General features: G+C 38.9%; 1 protein-coding gene across 2 annotated transcripts in view; it reads left to right on the top strand.

Annotated features, from left to right (window-relative positions):
- HECTD4 (HECT domain E3 ubiquitin protein ligase 4) overlaps positions 1-24,029 on the top strand; it is a 220,630-nt gene that overhangs the window by 77,433 nt on the left and 119,168 nt on the right. For both annotated transcript variants that reach the window (XM_037816632.1, XM_037816631.1), the window contains exon 7: positions 3,287-3,454. In XM_037816632.1, the coding sequence (XP_037672560.1) occupies positions 3,287-3,454 (168 nt within the window). The remainder of the gene's footprint in view (positions 1-3,286; positions 3,455-24,029) is intronic.

Raw genomic sequence — 24,029 nt, 5'->3', positions numbered from 1 at the left:
TTATTAAGGCCAAGAACAAACTTTTATTTTTTTTATTATGATTTTAAAAAGCGAAACATTTTCGAGATTCAAAGATGATATAAATAGTAGCTTTTTTTTTTTTTTCTTTTTTTTTTTTTAACCATCTCTGCTTTGGTAGGGCATCATTTCCCTGTTCAGTTTGTTCTAAATAGCCTTTCTGCAGGATGGGTAGCTTTGAAACGAGTCTAGAATAAACTAACAGTGTGTTAGAGATTAAGAGCTCATCTTTAGTGCTCTCATAGCACTGTGTTGCAGCACTTGTGCCTGGCTCCACCACCTTGAGGCTGGACCCTGTTTTACTCATCTTTACTTTATTTCTTTGTTTTTTAAAATTTTTATTCTGGTAACATATATGCAACCTAAAATTTCTCACTGTCTGCTTCCAGATATACAACTCAGTGGTGCTAATTACATTCATGATGTTGTGCCACCACTACCACCCAGCATTACCAAGACATTTCTGTTGCCCCAAACAGAAACTCCATGCCAGTTAAGCAGTAACTCCTCTTCTCCACTCCCACCCCATGTCTGCTTCAGCCTTGTATCCCTAGACATAGCACAGGGCCTGGAACAGTGTTTTTTAGTTTGTTTTTTTTTAACTTTAAAAATGTTAATTGTGTTAGCATATATACAACACAAAATTTCCCATTTTATCCACTTTCATGTGTACAATTCAGTTATATCAATTACATTTACAATTTTGTGCTACTGTTACCACCAACCATTATCAAAACTTCTCTATCACCCCAAACCGAAATTCATACCCCTTAATCAATAACTCCCCATAAATTCCCTCCCCACCCAGGCCCTGGTAACCTATAATCTACTTTCTGTCTCTATGAATTTGCTTAATCTAGATATTTCATGTAAGTGGAATCATACAATATTTGCCCTTTTGTGTCTGGCTTATTTTACTCCACATGATATTTTCAATGTTAATCCATGCGTAGCATGTACCAGAACTCCATTCCTTTTTACGACTGAGGAATATTCCACTGTGTGGCTATATCACATTTTGTTTATCTGTTCATCCATCAATGGACACTTGGGTTGCATTCACCTTTTGGCTGCTGTGAATAATGCTTTTATGAACATTGGTCTACAAATATCTGTTCGATTCCCTTCTTTCTGTTCTTTTGGCTATATACCTAGAAGAGGGATTTCCAGGTCATATGGTAATTCAGTGTTTAAATGTCTGAGGAACTGCCAAATCTTTTCTGTGAGTCGCTGCAGCATTTTACATTCCCACCAACAATTTCCACTACCTATCTGTCTGCATCCTCATCAACACTTATAATTTTCAGTTGGATTTTTTTTAAATATTATGGCCTTCCTAGTGGATGCAAAGTGGTATGTATGCACAGATTATTTGACTAATAACAATAATAGGAAGCACCATTTATCAAAGTCTTGCTTTGTGCCAGGCCCTGCCTAGGTAATTTACATGTACTCATTTCCCTACCTATGAGGTGTAACTATTGAAGGTTCATCTTGCAGATAAGACAACTGAGGCTAGGGACATTGTAGGTAGTCATTAAGTGTTTATTGTTGAATGAATGCAGATCAGAGACGCTAAGTAATTTGTCCAAGGCCGCATAGCCAATAATAATCACAAGAAGCATAACTTGAATCATGATTCTCAGCCCTAGAATTTGAGCTCTTTACACTATAACTTTCTGCCTTTCAAACAAAGTTGAACTGATGGTGAGAGTTACCATCTGTGGAGTGAGTGCGCTCAGAGTACCGACATCCAGGAATTAAATGGGATGTTTAATCTCTTTTTGCCTGTCACTCACCTATGCCTTTCCTAGAGAACAGGGTCTGAGTCGTGTTCAACACTGGATCTCCAGAGCACATAGTAGGTGCTCCATAATTGGATAAATAAAATGCATGAATTAACAAATTGATGCCCAATGGACTTCATTTCTTGTTACTAAAGCAGGCAGATGAGAAATGCCTCATATTTATTTGAACTGGAAGTTGTAAGCCTGGGAATTAAATAGATGTTAAATCACAAAACAGGGTTTACATCTGAAACAATGTATTTACTTCAGTTTTCTCTATGCTATTGCAAAAAAACAATAACACTACCTAGTTACGTGCATTGAAAGCAATTCGGGGCCTAGCTTAGGCCAATTAGTATCTGTCAACTTCCTAGATTTCCTGGCACTACAAGTTCAAAGTGCCTTTACAGCACCTAATGTGTTTCTACTTTTGAAATAGACAAAACAAGTCTAGAGAAAGTCCATATGGAATGAGTTGAGGGGTCAGAAGTGTCCTTGGGAAAACTTGTGACTCATCCACAAAGATGGAAAAGCTGAAGATTGTTCTTCAGTGCCAAAGGCATCTAACCATCTCTATTTTATTTTGGGTTTTTAGCTCTTCTACTAGTCCTGGATTTAGAAAACAAAAAAAACAAAAAACAAAAAACCTAGTCAGCAGTTTCCTTGATTCTCATTTTCTCTTATTTTCGTTGATCTCTAGCAGTAAAAATTAGTATGTAACTACCCATTTAATGTGAAATGATGCAAAGCTTAATTCATTATGCTGAAACTGAAGACTGTTTAGCATAGAAACACATGCCTTCATGTCTAATATAGAGAAATGGTATTTGTTTTTCCTGGATGGTCTTGACGAATTTCAATAAGCCCTTATGTGCTAAGTTAGGATATTTCATGTGCCTTCATTTTTTTGTTATTTCTTTCTCCTTCCCCTTTTCTCTCTTTTCTGCTTTCCCTCTTACCTTCCATCTGCCCTCCCGTTTTCCCTTCTCTGCATATTTATTAAACAGCCTTGAATTAGGCTCTGATGTAGGTGCTGGGGTTATAAAGATGAATAAGATGTGGTTTCTTTCCTTTAGATGTAATTAATGGTCTTTTGTTTGTACTAAGGAAGTTTCAGAAAGAAGTATTGCTTGAAAACTTTGTGTTTTTAAAAAATGTTAGCTAAAATACACATGCGTAGTAGGTTCAAAGTGTTTAGTAAACATTTTTTTCAGATTAAAATATAATTCAAAATAATCTGAAGAATCTTTATATCTCTTGCATGGCTATTCATATTTATTTTACTGTTCATTTTATGAACTTTTATATTTTTGTCATGTAATTTTCACTTATTATTCTTAGCGATAAATAGGAGTTTCTCTTTTGATAAGGAATCTTAGTGAATTCTTATCCTGGGACTTAATGGCATTATTCCTAAGCTGATGGACTTTATTAGAGCTTCACAGATCGCACTGATGAGGGTTTCTTCCCTTTCCTGCTAGGTTTGTCAGGTGGTGCCAATGCCAGCCAATCACCTCCCTGTTGGCAGCACCATGAGCACCGTGCACCTTTCTTCAGATGGTACTTACTTCTATTGGATCTGGTCTCCTGCCAGTCTGAATGAGAAAACACCTAAGGGACATTCTGTCTTCATGGACATTTTTGAACTTGTGGTAGGTTTAACTTTCTCATTTTATGTCATTGCAGAAAATATTTCTATTTGTTTTCTTTCTATATCAGTGTATAAAAGACTAAGAACCTCACAGTATATACTGTGTGTTCACTGTTCCCTTAAAATTGATTTTTCTTTTGGGTGCCTTTAAAGGTTTGTTTGTTTGCAGTTGTGGGACACAAATAGTGCCCAGCTTTCTGAAGGCTAATCTGGCAGTAGAGGGGAGATGGCATTAGTTAATGTGTAGACAGTAGGGTGTTGAAGTTGAAATGCTGAAGGGATAGTTGGAAATGTGGGATTAAATTGCAATAGCAAGAAAGGGTCTATAGATAGAAAATGGAAATCTTTGAGAGAGATGACAATTAAAATTGGAAGAGTATATTCATTCATGAGATGTTAGCTGAGTGCCTACTGTGTGCTGGTCAGTTGTGTTAATGAATGGGGCGGGTGGTGTCCTTGCTCAAATGGAGCTTAGATTCTGGCTGGTGGGTAGGTTGGAGTGGTGGTGCTGGAGAGACAGTCAGTTAACCTGAAACAAGTGGACAGATAAGTGAACAATACAATTTTAGGTAGCAAAGGGAAAAGTAGTAGTTGACCAGATAAAGAATATGGGGAGTTGGGGAAGAACATTCTAGCAAGAGCAGACCATGAGTGCAAAAGGCTTTCTGACAAGAAGGAGCATGCATGTCTTAGGAAATGAAAGAGGGTCAGAGGGCCTGGAATGCAGAGAGAGAAGGAGAGCTTGGATTGAGAAGAGACCGGGAACTAAGGGAGGATCAGTCCAGGTCTGCCCTGTCCAATGAAGTAGCCAGCAGCCAGGTGGAACTATTGAAATTTAAATGTAAACTAATCTAGTTCAATTAAAAATTCAGTACCTCATTTGTGCTAGCCACATTTCCAATGATTGTTAACCACGTGTGGCTAGTGGCTGGTGGATTGGACAGTGAAGCTCAGGAACGTTCCCATCATTACAGAAAGTTCTATTGGACAGTGCTGGTCTAGATAGGATTTGTAGGGACTTGTAAGATGAAGAAGTGCCCCAAACCAGGTCTGTGACAGACCCTTTTTTCATAATGTAATATATAACCTCCTTCTGGGAAGAATTAGCATTTTTGAGGGGAAAAAAAAAAACAATAACACTTAAGCAGTTTTCTCATTAATTTTAATAGGATTTAAACTTGTTCTGGGAAGCCTGTCATCCATCCCACCAGGAGTCTAGTAACGTATAACCATACATACCCTCTTTTCTTTTTAATCTAGTATGAGTGATTCTCTAACCCTTATATTTTCTTATAAAATGTCCCCTAAAGAGTGAATCTTGAATTGGTCTGCTAGAAACTGTATTATTTGAACATGTATTCATAATTAAAATTGTTAGGAAAAGTTGGGTTTTTGGTTTATTTGTTTTCAAACAGACTTATTGACTGTTTAAAGTATTCAGGTCTTTATCCCAAGAATATTGGGAAAATGTTGAAGACTTTCCCTTTTCCCTGATATGCTTTTGTTAAATTAAAAAAAAAAAAAAAAGGATCAAAGAGATACATGCGCACGGTTTAAAACATCAGGTAGCACATATTGTCTCATAATCTAAAGTAAGAATCCATCACCCTGTCCCTCTCCATTCCCCAGCATGCTCCTTGTAGATAGTCACTCTGATGGCTTCAGGCTTTGGTTTTTCTTCGTATCTCTAAATAAAATGTTTATGTTGCTGTTCCTTGGTTTATGATCTTTAGGTATCATCTTTTTTTTTTTGCTGTAATAGATGACAATTTGACTCAGTTCCTACTCTTTCTTTCCTTTTTCTTTTCCTCTTCCTACTAATTTATTATTCCATTAATATTTTTTTAAATTTTATTTTGAAATAATTTCAGACTTTTACAGGAACAGTTGCAAGAACAATACAAACCCCATAAACAGAACTCCAGCATACCCTGACCCCCCTCCCCCAATACCCTGATCCATCAACTTTAACATCCTGTCACACCACCATTTTTCTTTCCCTCCCTCCCTCCCTCCCTATCATCCATCATCTGTTGCTGTCTTCTGAACATATGAGAGCAAGCTGGACACATCCTTGAACAAACAATATGATTCACATATACATTTCCCATGAACAAGAACATTCTTTTATGCAATCCTATTAAGCGCAGCCAAGAAGTTCAAGAAATTCAACATTGATACAAAGCTTACATTCTATATTTCCTTTTTTTCCTTATGTCCCAACTGTGTCCCTTTGAGCTTCCTCTCCTCCATCCTCAGATCCCATCCAGAATCATCCTTGGCATTTAATTGTCATTATCTATTTAGACTGTGTTTTTTTTTTTCAATTGTGGAAACATATATACAGCCTAAATCTTCCCATTCTAACCCCTCCCTAGCATTCATTAGTGGGATTAATCACATTTAGAATGTTGCAATGCTATCACCTTCCCACCATCCATTACTAGAGATTTCCCTTCACCCCAAACAGAAACTCTACCCTCATTTCTTAACTCCCCATTGCCCCTTCCCCCACTTCTCGTAACCCATACTCTACTTTTCATCTCTATGGTCATATTCTCTGATACTTTCTTTGTGTTTACTGTGGGGCTTAAATTTAACATCTTAAATCTATAACAATCTTGTTTTTCTTTGATACCAACTTAACTTCAATAGGACACGTAAACTATGTTCCTATACTCCATCATTCCCCCACCTTTATGTAGTTCTTGCCAAAAATTACATATTTTACATTGAGTCCAAAACCACTGATTTATCATTACAGTTTATGTATTTTAGAACCTGTAGGAAGTAAACAGTGGAGTTACAAATCAAAAATACAGTAGTTATTGGTATTTATATTTCCCATGTGATCTTTACTGGAAATCTTTATTTCTTCACGTGGTTTCAGTCAATTGTTTACTGTCCCTTCCTTTCAGCCTGCACAATTCCCTTTAGCATTTCTTATAGGATTGATCTACTGGTGATGAAGTCCCTCAGCTTTTGATTATCTGGGAATGTTTTCATCACCCCCTCATTTTTTTTTTTTGGGGGGGGTTGAAATTCTATTATTAGCAAGATTCCTGATTGCTGAAGTATTTTATTATGATTATTCCGATTGATTTCTGTACTGAGTTTATTCTTTTTTTTTTTATTAAATTCAGTTTCATTGAAATACATTCACACACCATACAATCATCCATGATATACAATCCACTGTCCACAGTATGATAACATAGTTATGCGTTCATCACCACAATCTATCTCTGAACATTTTCCTTACATCAGAAAGAACCAGAACAAGAATAAAAAATAAAAGTGAAAAAAAATACCCAAATCATCCCCCCATCCCACCCCATTTGTCCTTTAGTTTTTATCCCCATTCCTCCACTCATCCATACACTAGATAAAGGAAGTGTGATCCACAAGGTCTTCACAATCACACTGTCACCCCTTGTAATCTACATTATTATATAATTGTCTTCAGGAGTCCAGACTGCTGGGTTGGAGTTTGGTAGTTTCAGGTATTTACTTCTAGCTATTCCAATACATTAAAGCCTAAGAGGTGTTATCTATATAGTGCATAAGAATGTCCACCAGAGTGACCTCTCGACTCCACTTGGAATCTCTCAGCCACTGAAACTATTTCATCTCATTTTGCATCCCCCTTTTGGTCAAGAAGATACTCTCAGTCCCACGATGCCGGGTCCACATTCATCCCTGGGAGTCATACTCTGCGTTGCCAGGGAGATTTACACCCCTGGGAGTCGGGTCCCACGTAGTGGGGAGGGCAGTGAGTTCACCTGTCGAGATGGCTCAGTTAGAGAGAGAGAGGGCCACATCTGAGCAACAAAGAGGTACTCAGGGGGAGACTCTTAGGCACCATTACATACAGCTTTAGACTCTCCTTTGTGGTAATGAGCTTCATAAGGGCAAGTCCCATGCTTGAGGGCTCAGCACATCAAACCGCCAGTCCCAATGTTTGTGACAATATCAACACCAGTCCAGGTGAGGATGTCCAGCACATCCTCACCTTCCCCCAGATCCTTGGGGCTGGGGAGGGGGAGGCTGTAAATATATTTTTTATTATCTGCCCAAATTACTCTAGGGTGTGTCACTATTTCACTCCAGCCTATACTAACCTACCGTATCTCACTTCCTATTCAAAGTTCCATGCAATTGTCACCCCCTCATTTTTAACCTCCAGGTGTTTGTGAATTTTCTAAGTCGCTGATGGTTATCGACTTCAATTTGTATTCCATTGTGTTCAGCCAATGTGCATTGAATAAATTCAATTTTTTTAAATTTATTGAGGCTTGTTTTATGTCCCAGCTTATGGTTTATTCTGGAGAAAGATCTGTCATCACTAGAGAAGAATGTGTGTCCTGGTAATGTGGGATGTAATGTTCTATATGTGTCTGTTAAATTTCTCTGTATCTATCTCTCCTTTCTTTGTTTCTCTGTCGGTAGGGCTCCCTTTAGTATCTGAAGTGTAGGGCAGGTCTTTTATTAGCAAAATCTCTCAGCATTTGTTTGTCTGTGAAAAATTTAAGCTCTCCCTCAAATTTGAAGGAGAGTTTTGCTGGATAAAGTATTCTTGGTTAGAAATTTTTCTCTCTGAGAATTTTAAATATGTCATGCCACTGCCTTCTCGCCTCCATGGTGGCCACTGAGTAGTCGCTACTTAGTCTTACATTGTTTCCTTTGCATGTGGTGAATTGCTTTTCTCTTGCTGCTTTCAGAACTTGCTCCTTCTCTTCAGTATTTGACAGTCTGATCAGAATATGTCTTGGAGTGGGTTTATTTGGATTTATTCTATTTGGGGTTTGCTGGGCATTTATGCTTTGTGTATTTATATTGTGTAGAAGGTTTGGGAAGTTTTCCCCAACAATTTATTTGAATACTCTTTCTAGACCTTTACCCTTCTCTTCCCTTTCTGGGACACCAATGAGTCTTAAATTTGGACATTTTATTTTATCTATCATATCCCTGAGATCCATTTCAATTTTTTCAATTTTTTTCTCCATTCTTTCTTTTGTTCTTTCATTTTCCATTCTGTGGTCCTTGAGGACATTGAGTTGTTGTTCAGCTTCCTCTAGTCTTGTACTATGAGTTGCCAGAATCTTTTCAATTTGGTCAACAGTTTCTTTTATTTCCATAAGATCATCTATTTTTTTGTTTACTCTTGCAAGTTCTTCTTTATGCTCTTCTAGGGTCTTCTTTATGTCCTTTATATCCCGTGCCATGCTCTTCTGCATGTCCTTTATATCCTGTGCCATGCTCTCGTTTGTCTTTAGTTCTTTGATTAATTTCACCAAGTACTGTGTCTCCTCTGATCTTTTGATTTGGGTGTTTGGGTTTGGGTTCTCCATATTGTTTGGTTTTATCATATGCTTTAAAATTTTCTGTTATTTTTGGCCTCTTGGCATTTGCTTTACTTCATAGGGTTCTTTCAGGATACGAAAAATACCAATCTCTAATTTTTCAGTTCTGCAGCTTGGTGGCTTACACTTTCTCTAACTAACTAGCAGATGGCATCCGCGAGTCACCTATTCCCCTCAAGTCAGTTCTCCCCAACTTTGTCTTTGTGGTGTGTGGGGATCTGATTCTTGTGGGGTTCAACTGGTGCACCAAGTTTGGGTGTGCTGTTGGTGCTGTCCTCTCTGAATGTGGTTAAGGAGGCAGGGCAGCTTTAATAATCAAACCTCCCAGGTGTTCCTGAAGATTTAAGGCTGTTGCAAGAGTCTAAACCTTCATTTCAGTCTCGCCACAGATTGTCTCTGCCGCTGACCCACAAGTTCTTGGTGTTGGTGTAGGGTTCCTGGGATTTCCGAGCGGGTCCCCCTTCCCAGCCGTGCTCTTCCAGGACCTCTGCTGAGGGAAGGCTGTGCCACGTCACAAGTGCACACCGGCCCTCCAGGGAAACCCTGGGCCACCAGGCCGTGCAGGGGCATTCCCAGCCTGTGTGTAGATGGCTGAATGGGGCGTGTTAATTTCCCCCTTTTCACACAGCTCCGCCTTCCCAGCTCCGGGACAATTAGCTGTGGGTGCACGAAAGGCCACCGTCCACGGCCAGTATTGTGGCGTGTGTGTGTGTTGTGGGAAACACTCCCCGTCACACTGGGACCCTTGGCGCGGCTCTGGGCTGTGTTTCTGGCCCTGGGCAGGAGCGTTCCCAACCCGCCAGGAAGATGGCTGCAAGGGGCGCAGTTTTTTTCTCCTTTTGGCTCCCCTCTGCCCTCCTGGCTCTGAGACAATTAGCAGCGGGTGTGGGAAGGGCTATCTTCCACACCAGATATTAAGGCATTGTATTAGTTAGGGTTCTCCTTGGAAACAGAATCAATGAGAGATGTCTCTGATTATCAAATTGTAAAAGTGACTCACGCAACTGCGGGAGCGCACGAGTCCAAATTCTGCAGGGCTGTCAACAAGCTGTCAACTCCAAGGAAGACGTCCGACGAACTCCTCAGGAAACGAACCAACAACTTTGACGAACTCCTCAGGAAACGAACCGGCAACTTCGACGAGCTCCCCAGGAAATGCTTCACTGAGCAGCCGAAGAAGAAGTGAAGGTTCTCTAACCGTCCGGCTTATAAGCCTCCAACTGATCACCTGGACCAAATCCAGCCAATTGCATTCTCTCACTGTGGAAGGCACGCCCCTTGATGAGTCATCAGTCAGCTGCAGTCAATTGACTGATGAGCCAACAAACCGGCTGATCACCTGGACCAAATCCAGCCAATTGCATTCTTTCACTGTGGAAGCACGCCCCTTGATGAGTCATCAGTCAGCTGCAGTCAATTGACTGATGATCCGACAAACCAGCCCGTTGGTTTATTAACCAGCCTCAAATATCCTCACAGCAATCGTCAGGCCAGTGCCCACTTGACCAGACAGCTAGGCCACCTAGCCAAGTTGACACATGAACCCAACCATCACAGGCATTCTCAATGCCCGCTCCTGCCATGCTTCGCTGTGCAGTTCTCACCGCTGTATCTGCAGCCGCTCCTGGGTGTTTTTTTGTTTGTTTTTTTTTGTTTTTAAAAAGAGCTAGTCTGTCTCCAAACACCAACCCATGGTTTCCCCACACCACAGAGCAGCCGCTGGACTTTCAGCAGGCTCACTCCCTCATTTCAGAACGCAGACTCCCGGTTTCACCAAATGCACGGTCCCTGTGGATTTAGCAGACCTTGTCTGGCTGGTGCATCGCTGGAACTGGTGTTCTGGGTCACTTTCTGGCTTTTACCTAGTTTTTCTCATGGAGGTGTTTTTTTGCCCTGTCTCACCTAGCTGCCACCTTAGGTTCTCCGCCATTAATTTTTGTTCTTCTTTTGGTTATCAATGCTAGACACTATCCCTTGCCCCTGTACTTTGTAAGATGGAGACAGTAATGTACCTTCCCATTCTTCAGTGTGAAGTATACAAAACCAAAAGTACATGTTCAGGGGAATACCAGGAAGCAGAAAGATGATTTACTCCACCCCATCTTAGAGAGTCTTAGGCACTGGAGACATCAAGTGTGGTAGAGAGCCATTGAGAGCCAAGGGTTGTAGATTGAAACTTTACATAGGTGTGGTCATCTTCCTGACATACACAGGTCTTACTGTTAGAGGCCGCCTACCCAGGCAAAAGACTAGATGCACATTTTCTGAAGACACTGAGTGACCCTGGAGAAACCACCTCTACATACTGATGTTTGGGGTTCATCTAAGGAAAAGGCTCCCCAGTGAATCACCCAGGAATGAAGTCTTCCAGTAAAGCAAGCCTCAACCATGTCCACAGAATTCCAGATTAGTACTGAACTGTTAAAAAAGAACAGGTAAAACCCAGAGGCTTTGAAGGGTATATGTAGGGGAGGGAGGGGAACAGCTAAAATAAGATTGGCAAAATATTGGTCATATTGAAGCCAGGTGATGGGTGCATGGAGAGCTCATTATGCTATTCTGTGTTCTATTGTGTACACTTAAAATTTTCCCTAATAAAAAGTCTTAAAATTTAAAAGAGAGCAGACAACCAAAGACCACTAGACAAATGAAAAAGCCTCCAAAATGAAACTTAAAAATAAGAAATAGAAACCAAAAGAAGCAGCTAGTAGACAGAATAGAATAAAGCTTCACAAACATTAATTAATCAGTCTGTGAGCTATGAGAAGATATTTCATTCATAAAACAGAACAGAATATCCTGAAAAAGAGACTATCAGAGAATGAGAAAGAGCTCCTGGAAATTAAAACCATGGTTATCAAAATTTTAAAAAAAAATTAATGAAGAGTTAAAAGAAAAAAAGAGTCCCCCAGAAAGTAGGACAAATAGATAAATAACAGTAAATATGAGAGAAAAGATTTTAAAAAATGTAGAGGAGTAATCCATTTAAAGTCTTGCTAATAGGAGTTCCAAAAAGAGAGCAGAGGAAATAAAGAGGAGGACATGATCCAAGAAATAATGCAAGAAATATTTTCCAGCTGCTGGACATTGGTGTCTAGGCTAAAAGTGTCCATTAGGTATCTGGCACAAGAAAGTGAAACGTGCCCAGACCAGGGTACATCATCATGAAATTTCAGATAACCAGGAGGATTCTACAACTTCAAGAAAGGGAAAAAAAAAAAAAAAAAAGAAAAGAAAAAACAAAAGAAAACAAAAAACACCTACAAATAATGAAGAGTTAGAAAAGCACCAGGACATTCAATATCAGCATATCAACACTGGATACAAAAATATAACAGCACTTCAGAATTCTCAGGGAAATTGATTTCCAACTTAGAAGTCAGTCTTCAACCAAAGTATCAATCAAAGTGTAAGGACAACCTGAAGATATTTTTAGGCATATAGTTATACAATCAAAAGCCCCTACCTACCCTGGAGGAAATAGAACAGCTAAAATTAGCCTTTGCTAGCAGCATGAAATAAAAAGTTGGGGAGGGAGGAGTCTGCTCTCAATTAAAAAACAATCTTTGAATAATTTTTTGAGTCTGATTCAAACAAACCAACTCTAAAACAACTTTTCAAAGACAACTGGAAACGTGAATATAAAATGAGTATTAGATGAAACCAAGGGATTGTTGTTAATTTTAAAAAGAATCATAATGGCATTGTATGTAAGAAAATGTCCGTATTTTAGAGATGTTTAATGAAGTTATGTAGGAGTGAAATTAAATGATTTCCAGGTTATGTTTTAAAATTCTTGAGCAAAAAAAGAGGGGGATAGGTGAAGCAAGTATGGCAATATCTGGATAAATGTTGAATGTGGATAATGGATATTTGAAGTTTCATTATGCTATTCTCTATTTTTGTATATGTTTGAAATTTTTCCTCATAATCTTTTTTAGATCATCACTGGCCACTCATTTAGCAACTTCCCAAATGCTAGGGGAAGCTGAACACAGATATCTGGCTTATTGCCTTTGGTACTTCCACAGAATGGAACACTGTAGCCATTAAAAAATATGAGGCAGCTCTGAAGTAGATTAATATACTGAAGTAGATTCATTTCCAAGTTATATTGCTAAGTACGAAAAGCTAGGTTCAGAACACAGAGAGTATTTGCTACCAGCTGTGTAACAAAAGTTGGGAGTAGGGGGGAGAGTCTTTCTGGAAGAATCTTTCTGTATTAATAACTTTCCTCTCTCGATGGATCATTCACAATGGCATACAAATATATTACAGTATATCCCATCTTTAAAAAAAAAACAACAACAACACTCTTGACCCATACCCCCCTCCAGCTCCTACCCTGTGTCTTGGCTTGTTATAGCAAAACTGTTGAAAGCAAAACTTCCCTTCCGTTTTCTCCTGGACCCACTCCAGTCAGTCTTGTATCCTTACCATACCATCAAAACAGCTCTTAACCAAAGTCACCAGTGACTTCCTTACTGCTAACTTATACAGTCAACTCAGTGTTCTTTTCACTGGGCTGTTTAGTGGTATTTGACATGGCTTATCACTCCCCCATTCTTGAAAGCCTGTTTTCTCTTGGCTTGTGGGATGCCCTCTTAGGACATCTATTCACTGGTTATTCCTTCCCAATCTTGTCTTCCCTACCTCTTACGGATCACTTGCACTAGGATTTATTTCTAGGACCCTTTCTCTATTTGCTCTTACTCCTTAGTTGATGTCATCCTGTCACCAAGATTCGGTCATCCTTCTAACATTAAATACCTCTATATGCTGATGACTCAAATTTTTTTGTCCCCAGAACTCCAGATACATATTGACATGGATGTGTGTTTGAATATGCACATTATTCTCTAGTTGAAAGTTGGATAGTCACCTCAAGCTATATGTGCCCCAATCAAACTCCTGATTTCTCTCTAGACCTGCTCCTCCCACGGTCTTCTCTGTGTGAGTCAGTGGCATGTGCATCAGACCAACGCTGGCCATTGACCTCGGCCACACCCTTGACTCCTCTTCTTCCAATAAGGCACCCATTCCTTTCCAAAAATATCCCAAATCCCATTATTTCTATAAAGGTGCTACATGATCTGCTCTCCTCCTCCACCATCACTGCCAGACCCCTACATCTTCATCCTTTTCACCTCTCACTCTCACCTTGTTCACTCTGGACACAGCCAGCCTCCTTGATGTTACATGAACACCCCAAGTCTGCTCCCACTGTGGGGCCTTTGTACTGGAACTTCTTTCAGATAAACACAAGGCTTATTCCCTTGATTTGATTTTTTTTTTTTTTTTTTTTTTTTTAGGTCTGTGCTCAGATATCACTTTATCAGAGAGGACTTTCCTTATCATTCTAAATAAAATACCTTCCCTGCCTAGACTTCAGCTCCAGAGGGCAGGGGTTTTGTTGTGTTGAATACTGGGCCCCCAGAAGCTAGAACAGTGCCTGGCACACAGTAGTGCTCACTAAATATTTGTTGAATAAATGAATGGAATCATCACAAGGACCTGACTTGCTTCTGGGGAGGAGAACTGGTTGGGAGCAAGGATTATTTTTCATCATTAATCCTTTTATATATTTGAAAGTTTAACTATGGGCTTTTAAAAAATTTACTAAAAAAGTAAGTACATTTTTGTAAAAAGGAAGTCTTGGTGAACAGTACTGAATTCTGCAGAGAAGTCAAGATTCAGACGGAAAGAGGTCTTTTGAATGTAGCCTTAGCAAGAACTGTTGGTAGCCTTAGCAAGAACTATTTGGGGGAATGATGGGGATGGAAGCCAGATGAAGTTGGTTGAAGAGTAAGGAGGAGAGGATAAAATGGAGAAGGATAGGTAATCCTCTCCAGAAGTTTGTCATGAAAGAAGGAGAGAAATTGGAGGGGTGTAGCTGCAGTGGACTGTGTAACATTAAAGTCTTTTTATTTTAATTTTTAAAAACTTATATTATTGACTAGATAATAAATTTACCTGCTTCAAAATTCACAAGGTATAAGGCTTAGCCACAGTCCTCTGTGAACTGCCTGGGTCAAACCAGACAAAAAAATTTCTTTATAAATGAAGGCTTTAGATAGATGATTAATAGGGTTCTAGCCTTGAACTTCTTTATTTTGCTGATTCATAGTAAATTATCATTTTAAATAGTGTAAATATTTGCCACATAGATGTGGCTAATGATAATTCTTGAAAAGAATTAGATTTGCTATAAATTTTGATTTTACCCAGATTCTTGGAAGTACTGATGATGTCCTCTACAAATTTAGTTATAGCTGTGTTGGTTTCATGTTTTACAAATGTTGTTATTTTTTATATGGATAGTATATCCACATGATACAAAATTCAAAAGGTACAAAAGAGTATATGGCGAAAAATCTCTCCTCCACCCTGCCTCCTAGCTCAGTTTCTGTCCCAAAGGCTTGTAAAGTTAACATTTTCTTCTGTATCCTTCCAAAGATATTTTGAGCACATACGAACAAATATACATGTATATTTTTGTTTTTCCTTTATATTTCACACAAATGTTGGTTTGTCACACACATTCTTCTGCACCTTGCTTTTTTCATTTGGTTGTTTACATTGAACTTTATTCCATATGAGTAAAGAGCATTCTCTCTCTCTCTCTCTCTTTTTTTTTTTTTGATGACTGCAGAATCTTACATTGTATGTATGGATGTGTTCTGGTTTATTTAGCCAATACCCTATTCATGGACATTTAGGTTACTTCTAATCTTTTGATAGATGTTTTAAAACTTTTTGTTAGATCATCTGATTTCACTTGAACAGACATATATAGGTAATTCACTCACTAACCTAATATTTATTGAATTTATACTGTATTCATGCTGTAGAGTTATGTATTTGCATTGTGACCTTGTAGTCCATTTGAGGGGATAAGACACCACTCATGAGAAACTAAATAACTATGTTTATTTGAATAATAAATTCCTGTTCAGTTAAAAATTATTCTGAGAGGTTAGAGGAATGAGAGTAAAGTTCATTCATTGTAGGAAGGTTTTTCATGTTTTTTGTTATTGTTTTAAACTTTTAATTGTAGTCACATTTCTACAGCTCAGAATTTCCCATTTTAGCCACTTTCAGGTTTACAATTCAGTGATACTAATTGCATTCACAATATTGTACTACCATCACCAATATCCATTACCCCCAATTTTCACACCTCAAACAGAAACTCTGCACCCATTCAGCAATAATCTCTCCTTCCCCTCCTCCTCTTGGCCCCAGGTAACCTGTAAACTACTATCTATCTCTGACATTTGGTTCCTCTAGGTATTTCATATAAGTGAGATCATACAATATTTGTTTTTTTTTGTCTGGCTCTTTTTACTCAATGTGGTGTCTTAAAGGTTCATCCATGTTATAGCATGTATCAGAACTTCATTTCCTTTTTACAGCTGAATAATGTTCCATTGTCTATCTGTAACGTATTTTGCTTATCTGTTCATCTTTTGTTGGACATTTGGGTTGCTTTCACCTTTTGGCTATGGTGCATAATGTTGCTGTAAACATTGGGGAAGGTTTTAGTGGGGATGGTGGGACTTGAGCTAAGATGGAATGACTAGGCAAGCAAAGAAGCAAAGTAAAGAAAATAAGCTGTCTCTTGGTGAGAAAGTCTGAACAACAACTTGAGGGGGAGAGTTCATGTTGGAAAGTTTGGCCAGCCATTTCAGACAATTAGGTTAAGGCCTGTGCCACTTGCTGTTCATTAATTTTATTTGATTATGTGGTTTTGTGGAAGATAATTTCCCTCCTGCAGTGAGAAATTCCTAGCAGCCTGTTTCACCCCTCCTCCCCCTTCCTGGGACTTAGAACTGTAATTCCAAAAGTTGATACCAGGTGGTAGTCATAGTGCTGTATTCTGGTGCAGTTGAGCCATAACCATCTGGCTTGGTTCCTTATTTGAATCCCCTCAACAACATCCTTTACAGGAGATTTTTTTTTTTCCTGGCATTTTTACTTTGTGAAGTGCTTTTTTTTTTTTTTTTAAATCTTCATTTTATTGAGATATATTCACATACCACGCAGTCATACAAAACAAATCGTACATTCGATTGTTCACAGTACCATTACATAGTTGTACATTCATCACCTAAATCAACCCCTGATACCTTCATTAGCACACACACAAAAATAACAAGAATAATAATTAAAGTGAAAAAGAGCAATTGAAGTAAAAAAGAACACTGGGTACCTTTGTCTGTTTGTTTGTTTGTTTCCTTCCCCTATTTTTCTACTCATCCATCCATAAACTAGACAAAGTGGAGTGTGGTCCTTATGGCTTTCCCAATCCCATTGTCACCCCTCATAAGCTACATTTTTATACAATTGTCTTCAAGATGCATGGGTTCTGGGTTGTAGTTTGATAGTTTCAGGTATCCACCACCAACTACCCCAATTCTTTAGAACCTAAAAAGGGTTGTCTAAATTGTGCATAAGAGTAGCCACCAGAGTGACCTCTCGGCTCCTTTTGGAATCTCTCTGCCACTGAAGCTTATTTCATTTCTTTTCACATCCTCCTTTTGGTCAAGAAGATGTTCTCCATCCCACGATGCCGGGTCTACATTCCTCCCCGGGAGTCATATTCCACGTTGCCAGGGAGATTCACTCCCCTGGGTGTCTGATCCCACGTAGAGAGGAGGGCAGTGATTTCACCTTTCAAGTTGGCTTAGCTAGAGAGAGAAGGCCACATCTGAGCAACAAAGAGGCATTCGGGAGGAGGCTCTTAGGCACAATTATAGGGAGGCCTAGCCTCTCCTTTGCAGCAACCGTGTGAAGTGCTTTTGATCCTAACCCACTCTATAAAAATTTCATACAACTTTACTTAAATGAGTCCTGGGCGCACCATAATGTAGCACCAAGTATAGAAGATATCTGTGTCTGAATCTATTCATTCATTCATCTCATCAACATAATTGAGGGCCTTTTGTATGCCAGATAGTATCTTCCAAGCTTGGGATATAATAGTGGTAAATAACACAGACAAGATCCCTATCATTGTGGATCTAATTTTTAGTGAAATTAGATAGAAGTACAGTTTCAAACAATGGTAAGTATTAAAAGGAAAGAGGAAATAAGATGAAGTGATAAAAAATGAGTTTTTGCCTGTAGGGAACCATTTAGGTAATGGTCAGGGGAGCTTTTCTGAGGAGGAGATATTTTAGCTGAAACTTGAATAAAATAAGGGGACAAACCACATAAAGATCTGGCAGAAGAGCCTCACAGACAGAGGGAGAGGGAGCGGCATGTGCGAGGGCCCTGAGGTGGCACTGAGTTTGGTGTGTTGAGGAAGAATAGCAAGAAGGTTTGTGTGGCTCAAGTAGAGGGATAAGAGGGTGGGTGGATGGTGGGAGATACAAGTTGGGAAGATAGCCAAGGCCCTTTTTTGTAGCACCTTGCAAGGTATTTGGATTTTATTCAAAGTGAGATGGAAATCTGTTTGTAGTTTGCTAAAGCTGAAAAAAAGGCAATATACCAGAAAAGCATTGGCTTTTACAATAGGGATTTATTAATTTACAAGTTTACAGTTCTTAGACCATGAAAATGTCCAACTCAAGGCATAAAGAGGTAATGCTTTCTCCTTGAAGACCAGCTACTGGCTATCCTCAGCTCCCCTGTCACACGGCCAGGCACATGGTAACGTCTGCTGGTCTCTCCCTTCTTTCCCAGGTTTCATTGCTTCCAGCTTCGGGCTGCTTCTCTCTCAGCTTCTCTCGGGCTCTTTTCTGTGTCTTCTCTCTGTCTTTTATCCTCTTATAAGGGACTTCAGTAAGAGGATTAAGACCCACCTGGAACACACCTCTACCGAAATAACCTAATCAAAAGATCCCACCCACAATAGGTCTGTACCCACAGGAATGGATTAAAAGAACATGATCTTTTCTGGGATACATACAGCTTCAAACCATCATAGAAGCTACTGGAAGGTTTTCAGCAGGAGGGTGATGTGATCTGATTCATGGCTTAAAAGTTCTCTGTAAGTTCTGGGGCAAGAATAGACTAAGGCCAAATTTGAAGACTCTTAAAGAGACTTAACTACTATAGAAGAGATTTCAAGAAACAAAACCAGCTATATGTAATGAATGTATCTGGTTTGGATCCTGAATCAAACAAACCATGTATAAAAAAATATTTTTGAGAAAACTGGGGAAACTTGATTTTGCATTCAATATTAGATGATACCAAGAAATTATTGTCAATTATTTTAGGGGTGATTACATTGTAGTTATTGAAGAAAATATCTATATTTTATAGTGATGCACACTGAAATAAGTATGCTTGAAATGACGTGATGTTTGGGGATAGATGAAGTAAAATGAAACTTTGATAACTTTTGAATCTCGACAGTGAGTAAATGGGTATTACTTGTCCTTTTTGTATATATTTTTGTATTAAGAAAATTTTCATAAGACATTTTAAAAAAGAAAACAGCATGGGGGAGGCAAGAATGAAATCAATAATAGGTTATTGCAGCAGACCAGGTAAAAGATAATAATGTGTTGGATGGGGGTAAGGTAGTGGTGGTGGTAGCACATCCTTTTGTTGATCCCAAAGATGTATAGCTTCTAAAGTTGTTTATGACTTCTTTAAATATTAAAACTTAAAACATTAGCTGCTCCTTGAAGCTTGAAGACGATTGTAGCTTGTAAGCTTGTAGCTTATGAGGGGTGACAATGTGATTGTGAAAACCTTGTGGATCATACTCCCCTTTATCCAATGTATGGATGGATGAGTAGAAAAATGGGGGGGCAAAAAACTAAAGGAAAATTAGGGAGGCGGGGGGATGATTTGGGTATTCTTTTTTTACTCTTATTTTTTTTTAATTCTTATTTTTACTTTTTTTGGTACAAGGAAAATGTTCAAAAAATAGATCGGGGTGATGAGTGAACAACTACATGATGCTAACATGAACAATTGATTGTATAATTGGGATGATTGAATGGTGTGTGAATATATCTCAATAAAATTGAATTTAAAAATGAAAAAAAAATTAGCTGTTTATCCCTAAAAAGATAAATAATGGTGGCTTTTTTCTTATTTATATTTTTCTGTTTTCTCCAGATTTCCTAGTGTAATCATATATTAGTTTTATAGTCAGAAAAAAATTAAACATAAAAAAAATTTGGAACCTTGAACACCAGTATTCTTCCATTGTGTCATTGTTCATGAAATAATCAGCTGAGTTTGATCCACAAAACAGGCCTCTTGGTACCTAGCTTTGAGGGAGAACTAAAGCATTGAAGCATAATGAAAATGAGTAGGTAATCAAATAGTAGGATTCAATTAACTGTGCTTGTCTCTGAAAAAAATTTCTTTATTGACTGAAAAAAGAATTATATAATTATTATTATAAAAGGTAGACCTTAGAAATATAGTTAGGAATATGATGTAAAGAAAGAGAAAGTAGAAAGTATCCTGCCTTACTAACTTAAACTATTTTTATAATAAAATGAAATCTAACCCATGGATCACAGACTTTATCTGATTTGAGGGCTATTTCAGTTATCTACTATTACTCAACGAACTACTTCAAAACTTAATGACTTCAGGCAGCAACAATTCTTAGGCTGATTGGGTTCAGCTGGGTGGTTCTTCTGCTCTACATTGTGAAGTCAGCTGGAGTTTGGCGTTTCTTCGTACAGCATCCCTCCTCTTGTGGCCTCCCATTATTCGGTAGTCTGTGTTGAATCTGTTGATAGCATGGCAGCTGACTTTCAGGAAGGAGCATTTTAAGAGGACAAGTCCCTATGTGTAAGCACTAATCAAGTCTCTACTTCCATCATGCTTGCTAATGTGTCATTGGCCAAAACAAGTCATGTGACCAAGCCCAGAGGAAGGGAACCAAACAAGGGCCTGGATACTAGAAGGCATCCTTCACTAACAGGCCTTCTGAACCTTTACCCACTTAGAATTCTTGCCTTTAGTACTACAGAGTCTTCCTGCCTGATTTGGTTTCTTCTTCAGTGGATACAACCCTCCTTGAGAATCTTCTGTAACCCTTTTGTGCTTTTCTATGATTTTATCATAGATTTTTTACATTCTTACTTCTGTTTTGTTCTGAGTTTTTCCTGCCCCATTTGCTCGTTATAAACTGCTGTTCTTTGATAGCTAGATCCAGTGACAATTTTATTATTTTGTTTTCTTTATGTCCCTTCATAAAGATATAGTCAGTATAGTAATGAATACATTTTCCCCCATTCCCCCAAGGGTTTATAAATCTTTCAGATTATGATTTGGATGAAATAAAAAACCATACGTTCATTCAGTATTAATCAAGTGCCTACCTTGTTGCCTGATACTGGGTATTACAGCAAACAGGCCTTTGTTTTCATGGATCTTACGTTAGAGTGTGGGGAGTTAGATGGTAAGAAAGTAAACAAGAACAAAATATCAGCTAATGATAAATGCTAGGGAGAAAATAACGCAGGATAATGTGATAGAGTGAATGGAGTAGAGGTAAAGGCTACTTTAGTTTGGATGACACACAAGGCCTTTCTCAGAATAGATATTTAAGCTGAGATCCAAATGCTAAAAAGCCATCCGCTCTCACAGGTAGGGTGACCAACCGTCCTGGTTTGCCTGAGACGGAGGAATTTCTCAGGATGCAGGACTTTCAGTGCTAGAACCAGGACAGTCCTGGGCAAACCAGGGTGATTGGGTAGCCTTGAAAAAGGGGCCAGCAAGGAACAAGGCCGAGAATTCGGAGGAAGCTTGGCATTTTGGAGGAGTGACAGAAGGCCAGAGCAAGCACAGTGAGAAAGGGTGAGTAGAGAGGCAGATGAGGCTCAGAGGGTCAGCAGTTGTTGGGTCACATGGGACCCTTATCAGTAGTTTAGATTTTATTGTAAATGTGTTAGGAAACTGAGGGAGAGGTTTAAACAGGGAATGACTTGGTTTCATTTACATTTTTAAATGATCATTGGCTGCTGTGTGGAGAAAAAGCCAGGTACAAAGGAGGAAGAGGGTAGAGCTGTTGGGAGACTGGTCCAGTCATCAGGCTTGAGATGATGGCAGCTGGGACAAGGTGGTAGCGGTAGCGGTGGCAGCAAAGAGGGAAGCCCTTGTCACTACCAACTCTGCTGCTTCTTACTCCTCCCAGTGTCTTCCATGCTTTTCTAAATCAGAGCTTTTTAGAACTTTATTTGCTGAAGATTCCCAGCAGATTTACCTTGGGGACCAAACCTCAGTCCTCCTTTCTCCTCCCAAGTGTTTTATCAATGTTTCTTTTCAAAAGTTTTAAAGTATTTGAACACAATAATACAGTTTGTTTTGTTTTGTTTTGTTTTGAAGATATCTATTGATTTTATCAAAGGGCCAGATTGGGCAATGCTTTTGAATGCTTAAAGTGATTTTTGTCTTGGATGGCTTGGAAGGGTTATATTTAGAGCCTTGTGACATAAATAGAGCTATGCTTGTTAAAGGTTAATGTAGCAGGAGGGTGGAGGTAAACAATGCATGTGTTGGATGTTAAGTAGGAATGCTGGGGAGGGACAGTTGGAAAAGTGGAACTAGATCTTAGTAGCAAGGATGGGTCTGTAGAGGGAAATCTGTGAGTTGCCACAGAGACTTGATGGTTGTGTTTGGGGAGGGGCTTTGATTTGTTTGTTTAGAGAGAAGACAATTTATCGAATGCCTGTTAAATGCTGGGAATGTTATGGTGAACAGGATAGGGCAGGATCCCTGATCTTGGGACCTGATATTCTGTTGGAGCAGGGAAGGTGGAGAGGCAAATGATAAATGAATTAAAGAATAAAATAATTTCAGAGGGTGGTAAATGGTGTGCAGATCACAAAACAAAGTGATGTATTCTGGCTTGCAGAGAGTGGGGGGTGTTCTTTAGAATGGTAATTAGAGAAGGTCACTTTGAGTAGGTGACATTCTGAAACCTGAATGATAGGAAAGAGTCAGCCATAGGTAGATCTAAGAACGGAGTGTTCTAGGTGGATGTCCTTGACATTGAAGGCTAGGTCTCAGTCCTGGGAAGGCTCTCACTTGAGCTGGTAGAGATGTGGAATCAACAGAGAGAGCAAGGAGGGCAGGGACTGGGTCAGCTTCGCTCACTAGCACAAAATCTTATAGGTAGGATTGTGTTTTACCACCAAGGCCAAGGCAAGAGAATTCCAAGATGGCTGGCAACCATGGCATAGCTACAAGGAAGTCAAGGAAAAGGATGCTTTTGTTTCTGAGTTACTGGTGACTATCAGGAATGTCTGCTCATTAGAGAGAGCTGAGTTCTGAAGCCAGACTACAAAGGATTATGAAGCAGGGGGTAAGAAATGGTGCTGGGAAAGCTAGATCTCTATTTGCGGGGAAAAAAAAAAAGAGGACCCCTACCTCACACCTTATACAAAAATGAACTCAAAATGGACCAAAGACCTAAATATAAGAGAACTCTAAAACTCCTAGAAGAAAATGTAGGGAAGCATCTTCAGGACCTTGTATTAGGCGATGGTTTCTTAGAATTCACACCCAAAGCGCAAGCAACAAAAGAAAAAATAGATAAATGGAACCTCATTAAAACTAAAAACTTTTGTGTTTCAAAGGACTTTATCAGGAAAGTAAAATGACAGCCTATACAATGGGAGAAAATATTTGGAAACCACATATCTGATAAAGGTTTAATATCTAGAATATATAAAGAAATCCTTCAACTTAACAAAAAGACAAACAATCCAATTTAAAAGTGGGCAAAAGACTTGAAAGACAGCTCTCCAAAGAAAATATACAAATGACTAAACATCATTAGCCATCGGGGAAATGCAGATCAAAACCACAAAGAGTTACCATTTCACACACCCTAAAATGGCTACTATTAAAAAAAAAAAAAAACCCACAGAAAATTAGTGTTGGAGAGGATATGGAGAAATAGGAACACTAATACGTTACTGACAGGAATATTAAATGGTGCAGCCATGGTGGAAACAATTTGGCGGTTCCTCAGAAAGTTAAGTATAGAATTACCATGTGACCCTGTAATCCAGTGTTCATAAAAGCATTATTCACAGCATCAAAAGGTGGGTGCAACCCAAGTGTCCATTAACTGTTAAATGGATAAAATGTTCTATATCCATACAATGAAATATTACTCAACCTTAAAAAGAAATGAACCCCTGATACATGCGACAACATGGATGAGCCTTGAAGACATCATGTTGAGTGAAATAAACCAGACCAAAAAAGGACAAATATTGT

Source organism: Choloepus didactylus, chromosome 23 (assembly GCF_015220235.1).
Source record: "Choloepus didactylus isolate mChoDid1 chromosome 23, mChoDid1.pri, whole genome shotgun sequence".
In the NCBI taxonomy this organism is placed as follows: domain Eukaryota; kingdom Metazoa; phylum Chordata; class Mammalia; order Pilosa; family Megalonychidae; genus Choloepus; species Choloepus didactylus.
Note: the sequence above shows the minus strand (reverse complement) of the source record. Positions and strands in the feature narration are given on the sequence as shown.